This window comes from Thermobia domestica, chromosome 6 (assembly GCF_964235325.1).
Source record: "Thermobia domestica chromosome 6, izTheDome1.hap1.1, whole genome shotgun sequence".
Taxonomy (NCBI): Eukaryota; Metazoa; Arthropoda; class Insecta; order Zygentoma; family Lepismatidae; genus Thermobia; species Thermobia domestica.
Window position 1 is genome coordinate 126,940,260 of NC_137459.1, and position 19,261 is coordinate 126,959,520.

Sequence of the window (19,261 nt, forward strand, 5' to 3'; positions counted from 1 at the left end):
GAGGAATATGCTATGGGGAATTTTTCATGGACGAAAAACTGTCCTTAGCAAAGCATCAAAACTTTCATTTACTCACTCATCACATTGCTTTTCTAGTTCCCAATGAGATAATGACGTGAAGCTGGCTGTGCATAAAGGTGCCTTATAATGACTTGAGTGTGAAAAAGGACGGTAATGTGAGGAATGTGCTATGGGAAATTTTTCGTGGATCATTTTTCATGGGAAATTTAAGGAATGTGCTATGGAATTTTCTATGGGGGAAAGACTGTCCTTACTCAAACAGAGATCGGTTCATTTACTCATTCATCATTGATTAGGTGCTTCCAAATGAGATAGAGAATTGAAACTCTGCATAATGGTACGTACCTACCTTACGTAATGACTTGTGTAAGTAAAAGGTTCAAAATTTAAGGAATGTACTATGGAAATTTTTATGGGCGAAGAACTTTTCATAGCCATTAGGTACTTCTTAGTGAGATAAAGATGCAAAAATCTCCATAAAGGTACCTTATAACGGCTTGAGAATGAAGTTTGAGGAATTTGCTATGGGAAATTTTTCATTGGAAAAAAAAAACTGTCCTTACAATCAGAAATCGGGAACGATTCCGTTATTGAACACATCATGTGTATAGTGATAATGTTGTCAATCGTCCGAATGGTCGGGTTGGTGCCATCTTCGCTGGTCTATTGGCTACCACGTGCGCCTTTGGTGTATGGGGTCCTGGGTTCGATTCCCGGTGGAAGAGCCTTTGGAATCTTAATTCCCCTTGATGTTTCTGTGTTCGTGTCCCTGTCGTTCTGGGTTAATAGAAAAACGAGCTAAGGTCACTGAGAAAAATCCGTTATCCGGACAGCGATATAGTGTACAAATATACGGGATCCTTATGTTTACTACAGAAATCAATACTTAACATACGTTATCCATATGCTACATACGTACTTCCCTCTTTCCCGCTTAGATGTTACAAAATGTAGTTGAAGGATGTCTGACATCTAACAGTCTTCCGTACATTACGTACGTCAGCTATAAGTTACATACGGCCATCTGTATGTGAGATCCTGACTGCCTCCATACAGTTCTTTCGTTCGTGCGGAAAGTACGTTTATTCAGAACACTTCAACGGAAAGTATGTTTAAAATATAATTTTTTCAGTTATACGTTTAGTGTACGTTAAGTCCAACAACTACAGGATTTACACATGTAACCAACGTTTTTACGTACGCCACATCCATTTGTTCTCAGTGTGCGAGTAAAATAAGTGAAAGCTATTAATAAGTAGTTAAGCAAGTTAATGAGGCATGTTCTGTGAATCAGTTAACTTTTAAAAACGTGGGTTAAGACCCGTACATACTGCCGTAAATTTCGTAATTGGAAACCCAGACAAGGAAAACCAATTTTATTTTTCTTTTCTCGGTGAAGATTTTTCCTTTATTGCAGTCATTGGTATTAAATAGATATTGAAATTAATTTGATAACTAAGATAATGTTGAGATGAGAATATTTGAAATTAATGAAGTTTTCGAAGAAATGAGAAATCCAATTATTCGAATTTATGTGAGACTAGCAACAAAATGTAACCGATTTCGTAAATATATTGGTACCCCGAGCTATATTATGGTTACCATAGTCGTTATGTAAAAATGTACTTGATGCTTCGTGTCTCTATTTGTGAACAGTGTGCGAATCTCTTACGTATCAGCCTTTTCATCAACAGTGAATTTCGTGCCTTTGCTCTTCATATTTCCTGAATTTGCCCTCCTGGGGGTTCGCCCCCACATCCCCGCCTTTGCTCGGCCTACTTCCTCACACCTCCTAAGCTCACAATTCCCGAATTTCAAGTTTCTTTTCCTATTTCAACTATCTTAAAGATAAGATTTTGTACTCCAGGAAAACGCCTATTTAAATAACATGGGGATTTCTTCATCTCCCTTTAGACTCCTTAAAAATTAAAAATATTCACTTTTAGCAATTTTCTTGTAGGTTAGTTCCGAAAAGCTACAATCATGTCAAATTTAATCATTGTAGCCCTACATGAAGTGTCCTATAATTTTGGGGTGTAAAAGGTGCCCCATATAAATATATTGGGAAAAATTTTTCAGTTCCCCATAAAACCACTCTAAAGTTGGAATTGTTTATTTTTACTGATTTACTTAAGTAATACTAACGAAAGGAAACGTACAAGCACACCGAATTTCAATTTTTTTATTCCAATTCCAAGTTCCTAAAACATGAGATTAAAGGTCCAAAAAAGACCCATTTAAATAACGTGGGGAAATTCTTCATCCCCCTTCATCATTCCAACTTTCCACGTCAACCGGGAGCACCCCTTTAATTTATGTCAGTTCATGTAGTTTTATATACAATTAGGATATTTTGGTGGAAAATATAATTAAGATTACAAGCTATTTGAAAGGCGTATATCATTGGAAAGAAAACCCGAGGCAGTATGAAACTGCGCAACATGCGCGTCATGTAATAAACTCAGTAATTTCGCAATGTGGAAAGGTAGAGAACAACCAAGTATATTGTAACACCAGCTATGTCTAGTCATGTAGCAGCGAGGATTCAGCATCCAGGGTTTTGGGCCCTGTTGATACTCTTCGTATTTAGGTAATGAAAAATGAGATATTAGCGATCGTGATTTTGTAGTTCGGGTAAACGAATTAGAATCTCGTTTGGACATAACTCTCTGACAGATATTAAATATAATAAATCCTCCCCTCTGTTCTAGTGGCTAGCATGTGCGTCTTTCTTGTACAGGGTCTTGGGTTCGATTCCCGGTGGGAGAGCCCTTGGGAACTAATGTTGCATGTGACACATTATGACTCCTTTAAAAATGTAAAATTTAAATCCAATTCTATTTAATTTTAATATGCCTTAGGGATGGTGTTTGTGAGCGTGGTGGATTTGGGGGTCACCACTAGCCTTAGGGCTGAAATGTCCCGGCCGTGAAACTAGAAACAGACATCTTAATGTATTCGAATATGTTATAGTACTCGCGTCGAGTCGTGAAGCTTGGGCTCTAAACCAATCATAGAAATATTTTGCTTGAGCTCCAATACATCGGAAAACTTCGGTACACTTCGTGGAGCCGCTTCCCGAGCGCAAACATGGGGAAACGTCAAACAGCTGAAATTCACCAACTATGTTGCCAAACTTTGAAGACATAGTAAACGAGTATATATTAAAAAAAACATTTAAATTGCCAATAATAACACTGCACAACAATAACTACTGTAACAACTAGTCTAAAATTGTAACAATAGCACAAACAGTAACAACGAAAACATAACGCAACAAAAAAGAATTAGCAAAACGGAACTTGACGCCAATCCGACAACACTGTACTCTTGGGACATGTTTTCCGTGTAGCGCGAGAGAAGACACTGACAAAATGTGATGGGTGGGGGTTGACGACTGGAACACACCCTCGCGTTCTATTGGGGGGTGAAATCGGTAGATCTAGGTCAAGCTTCACGACTCGGCGCGAGTACTATAGACACCTCGCGCCAAGTTCCAGTGTTCGTTTCAGATGCAGTGGCCAAGGAACTTGGCTCATCCATCCTCATCTCAACACTTTTTGAGGCTGACGAACTTGGCTGCACTTTTTGCACCTCTGGTGTTTTTGTTCGTATAGTACATATTACAGTAAAGCAAAATACAAGTTGCCTGCACGTATACATTTTCCGAAGGTGCTCAAAGTAGTTGTTTTAGAGCTAGAGATATATCACAACGGCGAGCAGTTGCTTGAGCAACGTCGGTGAATGTGTTTGCGTAGATTGTTGGTACCATGCATCTCAAACTTTCATAAAGTCATGGAATTATCACGCGTGTAGCTGGTTCAATTTCTAACTCATGCTCCACCAACGTTGAACTGCAGGTACATTTTCAAGCTTGAAATACTAGCTTAAAATAGACTTCTGTTCCTCAAATATTACGTGTGCACTATCATAAGTTATGCATTATATGTTACGTGTTAAGAAAATCGACATCTGAAGAAACATCACATCACACACTATGTATAATTCAACTCAACTTTGAAAACAATATGTAGATAGTATCTACTAAATTAAGTAAACGGTTGCTGTGTTTATTGTTAGATATATTCGGGTGATGTTTATATTTGTAGTTCCCTTTCTTGTTTACTTTACGTTATCGACGCCAGGCAATTTAATTTTTTCTTCTTTTCCAATTTTTTTCTTTATCGGATTTAATATTGCATGTTCCTGGTATTCACGTTGCTACTGATTATCAAAACTGTTCGCGTTTCGTGTTATATATTACATTAGTTTTATCATTACATTTCTCTCTTAACTAATGGTGACTACATGTTTGCCTATTATTATTTCTTGTATTTTGTGTTCAACATCTTAATGTATAACGAAAATTTATTAATTTTTAACGGAACATTCATTCGAAATCAATTTTAGCTGTAAGTCTTTCAAATAATTGACAACCTAAACTAGACCTATGGTTTTAAGCATGAGCTAAAGTGAGGGGAAACGACGGGGGACACCGTCTTCCCACTTCCAGAAAATATTTGTGGCGTCCCCTTACAGTCTAAAAAAAAAAAAATTACAATGGGCAAAGACAGAGACGGGGGACGGCATGATGTCATGCGTTCCCTTACCTTTTAAGATCCACTTTTATCCCTGGTTTTAAGTAAAAGATCTACAGCGGAAAAGGGTTGTAAATTATATTTTTTGTTGTTCTTCAAAGTTACATTTTATATTATGCGGTTTCCTATATCGTTGATTGTTTAGAAGTTTATGTTGAACTCACAATATGCAATGGTGCTTTTGTCAATAACATTCACTCGAATTACAAATCAATCTTGTCATAGCATTATTTAGTGTCACATACAAAAATAAATAAATGTCTTACTACTCTTTACAAGATGTGTAGCTAAAATAATTGAGAGATGCTGCTCGCATTAGCGATTTTCAGAACAAAGGTCATATAATGAATGCGATTTTCTTTAAAGAAAGTTTTTTAATCCTTCAAACAGTATATAATGAAACTTTAAAGAAAAAAAATATTACTCACCGCCCATTAGAAATTTTGCTTGCCCGATGTCACTGAAGTTCTGTCTGGACATGATAAATTTGGTTTAATATATCAACCTCCTTGATCTCTCCGGCGATTACCTATTAATATGGAAGAAAGTGATGAAGAATGTTAATTGAATGTTAATGAATTACACTGAAATTTGAAGTTTGGATTGTACACATAATTGTATGGAAAATTTTACACTTGTTCTCCCTTTGCGTTGGTCTACTTACTTTGATTTGGAACTTTGAAATTTCATCCTTTTTTCCACTGAAAAGTATTAATAATTCAACAAGGAAATAATTATACTATGAGAATTTAATTGAAATTCATCATAATTTGGCACGTGGCAAACAGCAGTGTGGTAATTGAAGTTGAAGAAGGAGGGAAATTCCCATTCAACTCTGAACACTTTCCAGGAACCTCGTTCTCTTTCGCTTTCTAGACGGGGGAGGGAACTTGATAATGGTATCAAACCTTCATGCGTAATTACAAAAATTAAATTTATAAACAAACTAGCAGCGTTCACCCCGCTTCGCTGCGGTCACCCCGGAACGCAATAAACTTTGTTACTTAGATAATTTTTACTTTTTCGCTTTCAAATTGCAGTAAATGTTAAAATTATAGCGCCTGTCATTTATGTTAACCCGCCGAGTCACATGGTCATGCGGGTTGCATATAAATACGTTTATTTTTACCTATGATGAACTAATAACAAAGGATTTGTACGTATGGACACTTGAATGGTCAATTATCTCAAGACACTGGTAATTAAAAATTAAAGTGATATGATAAAAACCATCTAGGGTCCAAATCATAATAACCCCCCAAAAATGAAAGAAATTGGTTCAGCCGTATTAGCGTGATGAGTTCACAAAGGATTTGTGCGTTCTCTTTTATATATATAGACTAGCAGCGTTCACCCCGCTTCGCTGCGGTCACCCCTGAACGCAATAAACCTTGTTAATTAGATAATTTTTACTTTTTCGCTTTCAAGTGATATGATAAAAACCATAGTAGATTCCAGTAAATGTTAACATTATATCGCCTGTCATTTATGTTAACCCGCCGAGTCACATGGTCATGCGGGTTGCATATAAATACGTTTATTTTTACCTATGATGAACTAATAACAAAGGATTTGTACGTATGGACACTTGAATGGTCAATTATCTCAAGACACTGGTAATTAAAAATTAAAGTGATATGATAAAAACCATCTAGGGTCCAAATCCTAATAATCCCCCAAAAATGAAAGAAATTGGTTCAGCCGTATTAGCGTGATGAGTTCACAAAGGATTTGTGCGTTCTCTTTTATATATATAGATAAGAAATCATCAGTTTATCAGGCTTTAATTGATAATTTATTCCCTATCAAAGGCGTGGTAGATGAAGTTTCTGTTCTACATGGGTCGACATTGCCAACTGATATGGTCGATATGGAAAAGATGTTGTATGGTGATAGAAAGATGATACTTCTTGCTGAGCATTTCAAACCTGACCAAGAAAAGTCGTTATCAGACTTAAGTCTAACAAGTAGATTGTCGATGAGAAGTTGCAGAAATCGGGTAGAAATATTATCAATTTCCACGACAGAGTGCGAAGGGGATTTCCCGTTATGAATTCACAGATGACTAATATTAGAAATACACTAAGTGCTCAAACATTGACTAACTTGTTGCTCATCAATGTTAATGGCCCACCGCTAGACAAGCTCAAAGTAGACGAGCTAGTTATTTCTTGGCTGAAGGATGGACATGATTCCACTGCGGATGATTTACCGCCTAAAAGTTACCTACATGAAATAAATCCGATTTCAGATTTGTTTTAAGGTGGAAAATTACGAGTTACGGAAAATGTATACCTGTATTACTAATGGCTTATTTGTGTTATTCAACTTTGTACCTAATTTTTAGTAAGTCTCTTCTTTACTTTAGATAAACTACTTTGAATAAATATTCATAATAATTGCAATTATGCATATTTGTAACTTAAATTTAACGTGGTGTTTTAGTGATTATACAAATTACAATTATGAGCATACTTCATGGAGATGCTCTCACAGAGGGTACCCAAGCACCTTTATACCCTATGAGCAACTGATTTTTCAAGTCTTTTGTGAGAAAAATACTGTGAACTGAGAAACCATAACCTTTTCCATATTGTACAGGGGTATTTTCCTGCGAATAGAAGTTTCTTGTGGAATGCGTTCAGAAATTAACACTTGCAAGAATATTCTCTTAGTACAAGTATATTTTAGGCACACACTAATTTCCCCCCACCTCGGACTGTTTCAATTTCCTCATTAACAAACACTTTACTATATTACACCGTAATGTTCAGATCCACCGTTATTGTAACAGAGTGGTGCTTGAGCGATTGACTAGAAGTTTTCATTGACCCACGCCAACTCTGCTAGATATAGCATCATTACGCTAGATCTGGCAACGCTGCTCTAGTGGTCATATTGCGTACCTTCTGATCAAGACTGTAGGATTACTCTTGGTGAGCTGCTGTTTGTGATTATCTTGTTTATCCTGCACAGAGAAGTATTAGTAGTTCTTAATCCTGTATGAGGAAGTTTCTGGAAAAATACAAAGCTGAAGGTAAGTGTTTCTATATTTATTTCTCCAATTTTGGTACCTGAATTGTAAGTAATTTATCCGTAAACTCCGAAAATATGTTTGTTGCCTCAAAGCTACATCAGGCTTCTACGTACTCTTATCAGCATGACAAAGCATGTTTTGAGGGGAATCATATATGCAAACTATCATTTACTTTACTTCTGCTTCTCAGAGGTTTTTCTTTTGCGCCTCTAGTGACAGAAAACAGAAGTTCTGGCTTCGTTGCTTCAAAGTAACATTAGGTCACAAAGTATATAGTTCACAATGAGTTGCTATAAATTATTTTCTTAGAGGATAGGATATATATAATTGTTTTCCGACATTATTTATTGTATTCTGTGCTTGAATTAAATATTCAACTCTGATTTACTTAGATGTACCTTTTCTTTTAATTTTAATTACTGTGTATTTCATTATATATGTAATATTTTGTACATTTTTATATTTTATTTCCAATCACCCTTTTTATTTTTTAGATAGAAAAATGGATCTTAGTGTCTTTTATGGACGCAAAAGCTCGAAACTAAAGGCTGAAGACAATGACGACTCCGATCTCTTATCGTCTTATGACAGTGATTTTGATCCTGAGTACAGACTTCCAACATCGGACAAAGAAACAAGCTCAGGTCAGTTTTGCAATACGTTTTGTATAATAATATAATATGTTTCAAATTGTTTTATCGTAAGTTTTGATTTTAAATTGGTATGCTTAGGATATATTTTATCTTTCATTGCAGATGATGATTGCGATGATTTACCAGAAGTATTTAGTTTTGAGCGTCCTTCAACTTCTTGGTCTTTTCCTAATTCGGCGCAATCTAGTAATAAGGATAATTCAACTTCGTCAAAGCGGAGTCAGTGGGTGGCCAGCCAAGGAGAACATTGTGGAAAGATGTTCCCAGAGGAAGTCCAGCGTTAGACACACCGGAGTATTCTGACAGTCTTCCTACTCTATCTTCAGTAAAGTAACCCATAGAATATGTAAGGACTTTCTTAAGTGAAATCATTCTAAAACACATAGTGGAACAATCCAACTTGTATGCTTTACAGAAAAATTCTGATAAGGCACAATGTATTATTGTAAATGAGTTAGAACAGTTTCTTGTGATACTTTTGTAAATGTCGTTGGTAAAATTACCAAAGAGTCACACCTACTGATCTAATGAATTTGAGATTCGTCAAGTATGTGATATCGTGACACGTGATAGGTGGCAACAAGTTAAAAGTAATATACATTTCAACGATAATAGTGCATTAACGATAGCAGTAGTATAACATTTCGAGGTAATTTGAAAGTAAATAAAAGTAATCAATAACTATCGGTGAAAGAATCGTTATTTCAGAGAATAAATATTTTCAATTTGACAAATACGTAAGGAAAAGAATATTTTCATGAATAAAGTTCCCATGCATGTTCTGTAACGAGTGTATAGTGTGGTCAGATACAAACATCTTGAGGTAAAATAATATTACATCTTGAGAACTTGTTTACATATGAAAGTATATGTCTATGAATGTCAAGGCAATGCTGGTATATTTTGCTGGCAACTCTTAAGAGAAAATAACTTACAAAATTGTAGAATCTGTTATAATTACTACAACTAAATAAAACCTACATTATCATGAATTGATCTTTCTTTCAATTACATTCCTAAAAATTACTCATAAAGACCGAATGTTGCCTGCATGCAACAAAGCTATATCTTACACACAAATTATCAAAATGAATTAATTCTTTCATTTTTATAATAATAAGTATTTATTTTGAATGACAAACCACCATTTTTTTTCGCCGGAGATGGAAACATAATTCAGGTCATATAGGGTTAACTTATAAGCACAAGTTGAGTTCAAACATATCAGATGTACAATCGTCTTTAATAAAACATGACCCTCCCCCTCCTCTACCTGAAAAGCCCTATATTGTTATTCACATATGAAATTCAAAGACAAAAGCAATCGTCTTCAACCAATTGTATTTTTATTACAAGTCTAAGTATTAAAATGTACTTCGTATGATTGTAAAAAGTTCGTTTTTTTCTTTCCTTCTTTTTTTATTTTTATTTATTTATTTTTTTTAGTCCTGAATTTAGGTACATAACATTGGTACTCATCTTCTTCATGAATTGATGTAAGAAGCGTTCGTGTAATTTTCGGCCACTTGTTTCATCACCGATATCTTTGAGCAATGAGGTAATAGTGGACGAACTTCATTCTTTTCAAACTTGATACTTTGAAATACTTATACAAGTGGTTTTGTTATTAAATACATATTCACTCTAATAGAATGAAGGAATAAGTCTCGAGTCTCAACGTTAAACCCTATGCAAAATGGAGTTAGGTAAAACTACCAACACAGTTTTAATTGAAAATATATATGGCTACTTCAAGAAATCTGAAATGGCTTGGAAACCTACGGGGGGTTGCTGTGCAAAAGTTATCTCGATACGTTGTATTTTCCTTTTTAATGATGATAATTTGTTTCTAATTTTTTTATCTGTTTCACTGTTTCGGATTTAGAGGAGTGGCCACAGACTTCAACGAAAACTGTGTTGACATTTTAATCTTCCGCCAATTGGCACAGGATTAGCCTATAGACTCGAGACGGTACCTAGATACCGGCAACTATTGTTCTATGATTTTCCCTCTGATTTTAAAATAGCCGCAGTTACCTTTAGTGTCAGTTATCATTGCCGTAGCTTTTCGCTTTTTTTTTATCCTGTAGTCTTCCCAGCTTTTCCTCAAGTTCTCTAACATTCTATTAATTTTGATTTTAGATTCCGGGAAGCTTGTTCAATCTTGTTTCTTTTAACAATGCCTTGCAAACGATATACTAATTGGCCCCCCTCTTGCCATTTCAAAATTTTATAGTTGAATCTTGCCTGGAACCCTCTGTTGAACCCTGGGGCAACTTTTGTTACCTCGATACATGGTACGTGTACTTTTGAAATGAAGAAATATTTATTTTCTAGTTTTGACATCTATTTTACTGTTTCTGATTTTCAGGGCTGGCAACGGACTTCATACTCACATTGTATATTTAAGCACAATTAACTTTGGCTTCTCTCTGAAATAATGAACATTTAGGTAAGTAGATGGATATAGTTTGATATCGATTGGTTTGTTTAGGCTTAACACCCTTATTTAATCTCTGGGTTGGGAGGAAGGAACTTACTGTTTAAAATATCATCTGATCCCGCTTTGCATCCTAGCAATTTTGTAATCCACTGGGTTTTGAATCCGGAACCACGTGACTAAAAGGCAAAAATTATATACAATCAACGTAGATGGATTGATTTTCAGATATAGAGAAATGTGCCTCTGAAGTTTACACGATTTATTGCCCTTTATATTTAAATTTAGTTTTTAGTATAAACTATTTTAAAAAGTTAAACCAATGATGGGTAACTTATTAGGACTACAGGGCCACGGGGTGCACATTTCATTTCGAATCTCGAAGGCCGCAGCCCTGTTTCAGTTTTTAGCGTCCTTTTTATTTAGTTCATCAAATAAATGATTGAATCGCTTTTGATTGCGGTGGTGGAACAAACTATTTAGGTCTTAGGTGTTAGGCTGTCTTTGGAATATATATATATATATATATATATATATATATATATATATATATATATATATATATATATATATATATATATATATATATATATATAAACTGTGTCGGTTTTCCGAAAACTCCGGAAAAATAGAAGCTATACCCAGGTTAAAATACTTTGCTGGTCAATTGGTGGATTTAATCAAGAGTACTATACGTGAAAGGTTGTGCATCTTATTACATGTAATTGCTGACTACACATTTCGCATGATTTACTATTACTTCAAATTTGGTTTTCTTCTTCGCGTTTGAGGAAAATCATACCAAGAATTCGCCAATTAAACCCAAATTTTAGAGACTACAGCCCTCTACGTCTTATCATGTGCACTGCATGTAAAACAATATACAGATCAAGACAATAAACTGCAGGTAACGTTATGCAACTAGCATGCACCTGTGGGAAGGGGAAGCACCTGAAAGGCGTTTTCTCACACCTTCGGTGGGAGCATCTTTCATTACACCTTTACGTTGGAAGCATTTACACCCTAAGGTGTAATTAGGGTGGAAAAAGAAAAAATTGTTTCACCCTAAGGTGTAATGTTACACCTTCCTTTTCAGTTACACCTTCCAACTTGTAAATTACACTTCGAAGGTGGCAGCATTTAGGATCCACCTCAGGGTGTAAGTGAAGGCATTGAAGTTACTACCCAAAGGCGTTCGTTTACACCCAAGGGGTGATAGTTTGGCGCCAAAATTTGCAGGTTCTTTACACTTTTAAAAGTGTTACGTTGCACCTTACAAGTGTTAGTTAACATTTTAGAGTGCAACCTTACACCTAGTGGGTGCAGTTGTGCGAACTCGATACTATACACCTTTGGGGTGTAAAAAATCAGCCAGTTTATTCTTTACACCCTTCACTTACAGCTTGAGGTGGAACCTAAATGTTGCCACCTTCTTAGTGTAAAGTTACAATATTTTTTATTTACAGTGAAGCAGAAACGTGATATTGGGCCAAAAATATTTCGGTTTTGTTTAATGTTGCCCATGAGAAGAGGAATTTCTTATCTCGATTCTAAAACAAACTAAACAAAATCGGGATGAGACTTAATATTTTACATTCGAGACGGGACAAGGCTAACTCAAATTATCGTCTTGATTTGGAGATGAGAATCGAGACGAGGCGAAAAGTATCGTAAATATTTCTCGTCTTATCTCGATTCTCGAAATAGTGTATGCCACTCTTTAAGTAACAATTGCTCTGTAGACTGAATCTTATAATTTATATTATTAATTTGTATTTCAGAGCTCACTGAATTATGGTTTGTGTATATATTTTTGTCTTATAGTTACATCTGCATATTCTACAAGTTAGTTTATTATTGGTTTAAAACTTTTATTACCATTATTATTATTATTATTATTATTATTATTATTATTATTATTATTATTATTATTATTATTACTAAACTGTTGTTAATTTAATGGTCTACCCTGTTCCACCCAGCTTTCGCCTAGTGGGCATTGTACTGAATAAACACCGTGTGTCTAGCTTTTCTCCGGGTTCCGCTTCCTCCCACTTTCTTCATTCCAAAATTTCTTTCATTCTCAACATCGACGTCTTCTGTAGCTTAGCCGGTATAACCATTACTTAAAAAGAAATTTTCTTACGGCGCTTGTGAGTTCACTATCCCTACTTTCTACATGAAATTTGCGTGGAAACTTTGCGTTTAACATTTAGCTAGTTGTAGGAACGTATGCAGAGGGTATGTCCTGATGGTCCTGACACTTCTCTCCAATCCTGACAATTTTGTAACTTTTGCCCAAGGCTAGGGGCGATTTTACAGATTTTAATGTCCTCATATGGAATTTATCTTCTATATTATTATTATTATTATTATTATTATTATTATTATTATTATTATTATTATTATTACTGAATATTTGAGACCTCAATATTAAGTCCTACTCCAATGCAAATAACCATACTCAAGTTAAGAAAATGAAAAGAAATTTTTCGGAACCTCTATAAGGATGAATTACTTTATAAGAGATACTTTGGAAGGAAAAGAGGGGGAAAAGAAGGGTCAGGTACTGGACAATATGAAAATCGAACCTTCGGAAACTAAGTTGGATTTGTCCTCAAGATACATGGTAACACCCTTTCTTTGGGTAAAAGATATCGGATTATGTATACGTTATATTGCGTTATATATATTAAATAGATTATACTATAGTTAGATGGGATATTTGGTAAATTTATGGACAACGCTGTTTATCCTTTAATTTTTCCCGTCCTTTTCTCCATATTATCCTTTTTTTCTCCGTTTGTCAAGCTGCAGGAAATATTATATATATATATGTGTGTGTGTGTGTATATTTGGTAATTTTTTTTAATTGAGCGATCTGGTACCATAGCTATTGGTAGAAGTCACGTAATTGTAGTACTGCATTTTGATTGGCTGATAGGTCTTCTCTGCGATGCATAGGGAACAAGTAAAAGGGACCGTCACTTGTCCTCTGCAACGGTATGTAATATACATCTCTTATATATTGTGTAAAAAATGTTTATTATTATTAGTGTTGTTGCCATTCGTTATTCTGTACGTGAGTATATAATTTAGAGTATTTAGTCATTTACTGAAGAATTTTGTTAGTTAAACAAGAAAAATATTATATTTTTGGAATATTATTTCACGTTATTACTCTGGATTATAATTGAAGGCAGTAGCCATATTGAGTCAGACTACAAGTTAAAACATGTGGTATACCATGACGTTAAGAAATAATTAAGTGTATGTATGAAATCGAATAATCGAAGATAACTCGAGATTAATATATGTTTTATTCTACGTGTCAGCTATAGAAAGTTTGTTCTTGTTACATTTTTGATTTTTTTTTTAGTTTTGTTAATAAAGGTTTGTTATGTCAACCTTATTCCAAGGTCTTCTTTGTCAAGTTGAATTTCTAGTTAATCCTGCAACCAATGAAGACTGAATATTCGATGTTTTTAATAATTATCTCTTTTTCAGCTTTATTCTCATTTTTACGTGCTCTAAGCGACGTTACAAAATACATACCAGTTGGGGATACCTTTCTGAGGAAGAACAACTTATTTTTTTCTTTGTATATATATATTTTTTAATTTAGTCATCGTAAAAATCGAACTTTCTGGGAGGGGGCTGGTAATGGCGACATTACCCACCCACAACACCGGTACAGCGAGACGATAATTTGGCTTAGCCTTGTCCCGTCTCGAATGTAAGTCTCATCCCGATTTTGTTTGGTTTGTTTTAGAATCGAGATGAGAAATTCCTCTTCTCATGGGCAACATTAAACCAAACCGAAATATATTTTGCCTAATGTCACGTTTCTTCTTGTAATGGTATGACCTGAGCGATAATAAGTTTCAAATTTTTAATCTTCTACGAGATAATTATAATTATTATTATTACTATTATTATTCCTGGAGATTTGATAGTTCAAGTATTGAAACATCCCGCTTGCAAAGTTGTATGCTATTTTTCATCATTTCAAAAAGTCTTTCGTGTTTCTTTTATGATGATATAAGTGAATAATCTTCGGCGAAGTTTGTATTAATAACTTGAGTTGTTCTTAAACCTTTGGTTCACAAGTTTCTTTCTTCTCCGCACGAAACTACATATATGTCAGATTTAACTCTCATACTCTGCATTTGTTTCAAAGCAGTCGCAATTACCTGGTCAAAGGTTTATGTCCGCCACGGCACATTATGACTATTTGTCCCACTTAACATACTGAGTTTGACATTCCTGTTTTAGGGATTCAACGTATTTTACATACACTTATCTGGGAACATGATTACCGTCTTTTGGAAAGGAGATAAGTATGGTGAACTACTGTGCTATTGCAATAAATAGTACAAATGCTTTATTTATCAAGTTGCGGTATTATTCCCCGTATTTGTGTGCTGTGATTAAGAAAATTCTTGATAAAGCTAATTGAAAATATTAGACCTAGATACAGTCATTGTTATAAAAAATAGATGACTTGCGCAGAGGTTAAAGGGTTAGGAAATTTGGAAGACTTCAATTTCTACGCATATTATGTGCATCCCAGAATTTATTGGAAGTTTCCTGGACCTGAAATCATTGCCTGGTCAAGTACATACATATTTTATGCAAGATTATTTCAGTTTCAGTTATGGTTTACTTGAGATCATTCAATCAAACTTGTTTCACTGGTAAATAACCAAGAATTTTAATATACTCATTAATAAGATGTAATCAGTAAACAACTTTGAAACTATATTTCTGAACAACAATTAGCTTCACATTCTCTAAATATCTATGTATTTTCTTAACACTTTAGTTATGTCCCAGTTTTCATGAGGTTGCGAAAGAGTTGAAGCAAAATGAACGAACTCGAAATCTATGAGGTTTCTACTATTTAATATAATTAAAGAAGTTTTGATAAAAATATAACTTTTGATAGAAGTTTCATTTTGAGGCAAATAATAGTTATTTACGTCAGGAAAGATATTCAAATCTCAGATCCAAAGGAAAATTTTAAGTAGCAACGTCAAACTATCCTTACAGAAGTTTTGAAAGAGTGACAGTTAAACTTTAGAATTACTAGAGAGACGAATAGATGAAGTGTGAAGACGCGAGAGCTAGGCAACTCCTAGATCAGCTAATAAGAATAACACTTTATTATGATAACTAGGAAAAGAAGTTTCTCACTTTATTGTTGAAAGTAGTTTCTTAATGTTTATTTCCGTTACTAGGATAGATCTATTGAATATATTGTAACTATCACTTTTATTGAACTTTTATAACTAGTTTTGATCCCTATTTTCTGCTTTCTTGAGAAAAAAATGGAATAAACATTCTTCAAACTTTTCTATTTCAACAAATATGGTTCAATAATTCTATGATTAGTGTCAAATCTATTTCTTTTTCTTTTTATCACCTTACATATACCTAGCCGTCTTCCGATATAATTTTTCTAAATCTACAAAGGTTACCTTGGCAACAAATATATAAGATAACTATATTAACAACAGGTTTTGCTCTAATATTTCTGATACTTGGTCATACATTCTTTCATAGATATTTGCCAATTAGTAAAATTTTACTGTTAATGCATATAAGTAGTAATCATAATTTTACAGTAATACTGATAATAATTTTAATATAGTTGTATGCTCTCACTAACTACAGATAAGAGTATTAGAAAGGTGGAAGGTATATTGTGGTCAAATTAGGCTACACTGCTGTGTATCCCCAAATTGTTGCAACTATAGATGTAATCTGAAATACTGATATAAAACAAAATAGTCTGTTAATCATTAGCTTGCAAACAGAAGAAACTTATAAAATTAAAATGATTTCCCTGTTCCACCACAGCAAGCATTCTGCAACATTGTAAGAAAATACATTAACATCTCTTTGATAACAGTTTCTTCTGTTGTGCTTATTATCAGTGTGGAAAATACCTTTCCTTTTTACGAGCACATGGAATTTATAATCAGAGCTACCTGGATACTGCATTCATGTTTATTATGTTTCCTTTCCATGTTTATTATATTAGTCTGAGGGTTCCTGTTATGTACCGTTCGTGTAATGTGGGTTCATGTCACCACGGCATGGCGCGTCCTTGTGTTGCGGATCGAGAAGGAGGCCATTAGATATAGAAGTTAGCTGCGAATATACTGAATAAACAGTCGCAGACAGACAAAAAGGGATGGTCATACAGCTTGGGGATTTGGAATGAGGCTAACAACATCATCCTGTAAAAAAAGGCACCTGTTCAGAAACATTCACATAAGCCTCGGACCAAGACTGATTGATAACTTGGCATGGCCTCATCAGATTAAAATTGACATGAGATTTAGAACATGGAATATAAGAACTCTTCATAGGGCAGGTGCGTTAAAATCCGTAATGAGTGAGATGGAGTAATATAGGGTGGACGTAGTGGAAGTTCAGGAAATTAGATGGGAAGGAAATGGTACAGTGAAGTCCGAAAATTTTACGTTCTTTTACCGGGAAGGAAATAAAAATCACCAATTAGGAACAGGGTTTCTCGTTCACAAACGAATAATATCAGCAATCAAAGGGTTGAGTTTGATCATGATAGACTTTTTTAATTACTCTTGAGGGTCGGTGGTGTGATATTATTGTTTTAAATGTACATGTCCCAACAGAAGATAAGAATGACGATATAAAAGACATCCTTTACGAAGAATGTGTATTTGGCCAACTCCCACGATTCAATATGAAATACAGGGGACACGGTGGCTCAGTGGTAGAGCGTTACTTCCGGTGCTTGGGGCCCTTGGTTCGATCCCAGCTCGCGCCGTGTGGACTTTGTGGTGCACAAACACCGTGTTCGTGGGTTTTCTCGGGGTTCTCCCGTTTCCTCCCACTTTATTCATTCCACCATTTTCATTCATCTCTCATCATCACCATCTCCTTTGGCATAACCGTGGGACGTAAAACTGAGAGATTTCATTTCATTTTCAATATGAAATACCACTCATTTTAGCTTTGGAACTTCTTGTATACAATAAAAGTCAAATTCTGACCAATGTGCCTGATGAAGGCAAAGCTAATTTGCCGAAATTGTAACGCTATTAATTATTAGTTAATATATGCTTTGGTCAGAATTTGACTTTTATTGTATACAATATGAAAATTCTATTAGGAGATTTCAATGCAAAGGTAGGACAAGAGGATACTTTCAAATCTATATAGGGAATGAAAGTCTGCATAAAATAGTAATGACAACGGCGTTAGACTCGTGAACTTTGCAACATCCGAACATCTCATTATGAAGAGTACAAAATTTCCACATCACGATGTTCATAAATATATTTGGACCTCACCAGATGGAAAAACACATAATCAAATTGATCAGGTTTTGTAAATAGAAGAAGGCAGTCTAGCATAAGACTCTCTGATGTTCAGTAGTTTAGAGAAACTGAGTATGACACTGATCACTACCTGGTAGTAGCGATAGTAAGAGTGAGATTATCGTTGAATAAAGCAAATATTCAATATCTGGAAACGGAGAGATTTAATTAAAGGAAATTAGAGGACAGCCAGATGAGAGAGGAATCTAGATTGAAATGTTGAATAGAATCTCGGTTTTATAAGATTCGAAGTGAATTAGTGTTGAAAATAGAAATAGCATTAAAATTTCAGCAAAAGAAAAAATGAGTCACGTGAAAATACATAGGAACAAACCATGGTTCGACAAGGAATGCACTAAACTAGCGGAAAAGAGAAAACAGGCAAAATTGCGTTGGCTAGAAAATCCGAAGGAAATAACTACATGAAATTTCGTCGACATCGTCGGGAAACCTCCGAAACTTTTAGGACAAATAGACGCATTTTCTAAAGCTATAATTAATGAACTTGAAGATAATAGTAAAACAAAAAAACATTCGGGACATGCATAAGGGCATCAAGAGTTTAAGAAAGGCTATCAACCTCGCGTTTGTGCATTAAAGAAAGCCAACTCATAGTGGGGTCTAGCACTGAATTCTTGGCAAAAAGTAGGAATGTGCAATACGAAGCAGAAAATTGTAAGAAAACCAATTAATTCGGTGTGTGTAGTGACTACAATAATGTATGTAGAAGAAAGATGTGGACATAAAATAAATTTACAAGCAAACAACAAAAAATACAGTTTTTAGGTGGCACGCACCAAGATGTGCTATATGAATATGTCTTTGAAAGTGTAAAAGAAGATCCGTGGACTGAAACGTTTATGTTATTTCGACATTATTTCATTTAAAAAAATAGTGTTTAATATCACAAAAGGAAATATTCCCTATATTCGCGCCCAAATTATATATCAGTTTATATGATTGGCATAAGCACACACGTGGACAATGTGTTTTGATTTGGCAATTTACTATTTGCTCACATTTTTGCGCGTGAAAGGAAAACGTAAGGAAAAATTATAATTATACAATCCGTAACTGAAGAATAATAAAATTAAAGAAAATTTCTTGCTTCTCAAAATTATTTCAAGGTTGAGGAGAATTCG

General features: G+C 34.6%; 2 protein-coding genes across 2 annotated transcripts in view; one reads left to right on the plus strand and one right to left on the minus strand.

Moving 5' to 3' along the window:
- LOC145688190 (transcription factor RFX4-like) overlaps window positions 1-19,261 on the minus strand; it is a 390,217-nt gene that overhangs the window by 203,171 nt on the left and 167,785 nt on the right. The window contains exon 3 of the mRNA XM_081762061.1: window positions 5,048-5,148. Within this exon, the coding sequence (XP_081618187.1) occupies window positions 5,048-5,099 (52 nt within the window). The 5' untranslated portion in view covers window positions 5,100-5,148. The remainder of the gene's footprint in view (window positions 1-5,047; window positions 5,149-19,261) is intronic.
- Window positions 7,562-9,280, plus strand: LOC145687723 (uncharacterized). Its single transcript, XM_081761176.1, has 3 exons — window positions 7,562-7,656; window positions 8,151-8,300; window positions 8,412-9,280. The coding sequence occupies exons 1-3, from the start codon at window positions 7,623-7,625 to the stop codon at window positions 8,591-8,593; spliced, it is 366 nt and encodes a 121-aa protein (XP_081617302.1). The 5' UTR covers window positions 7,562-7,622; the 3' UTR covers window positions 8,594-9,280.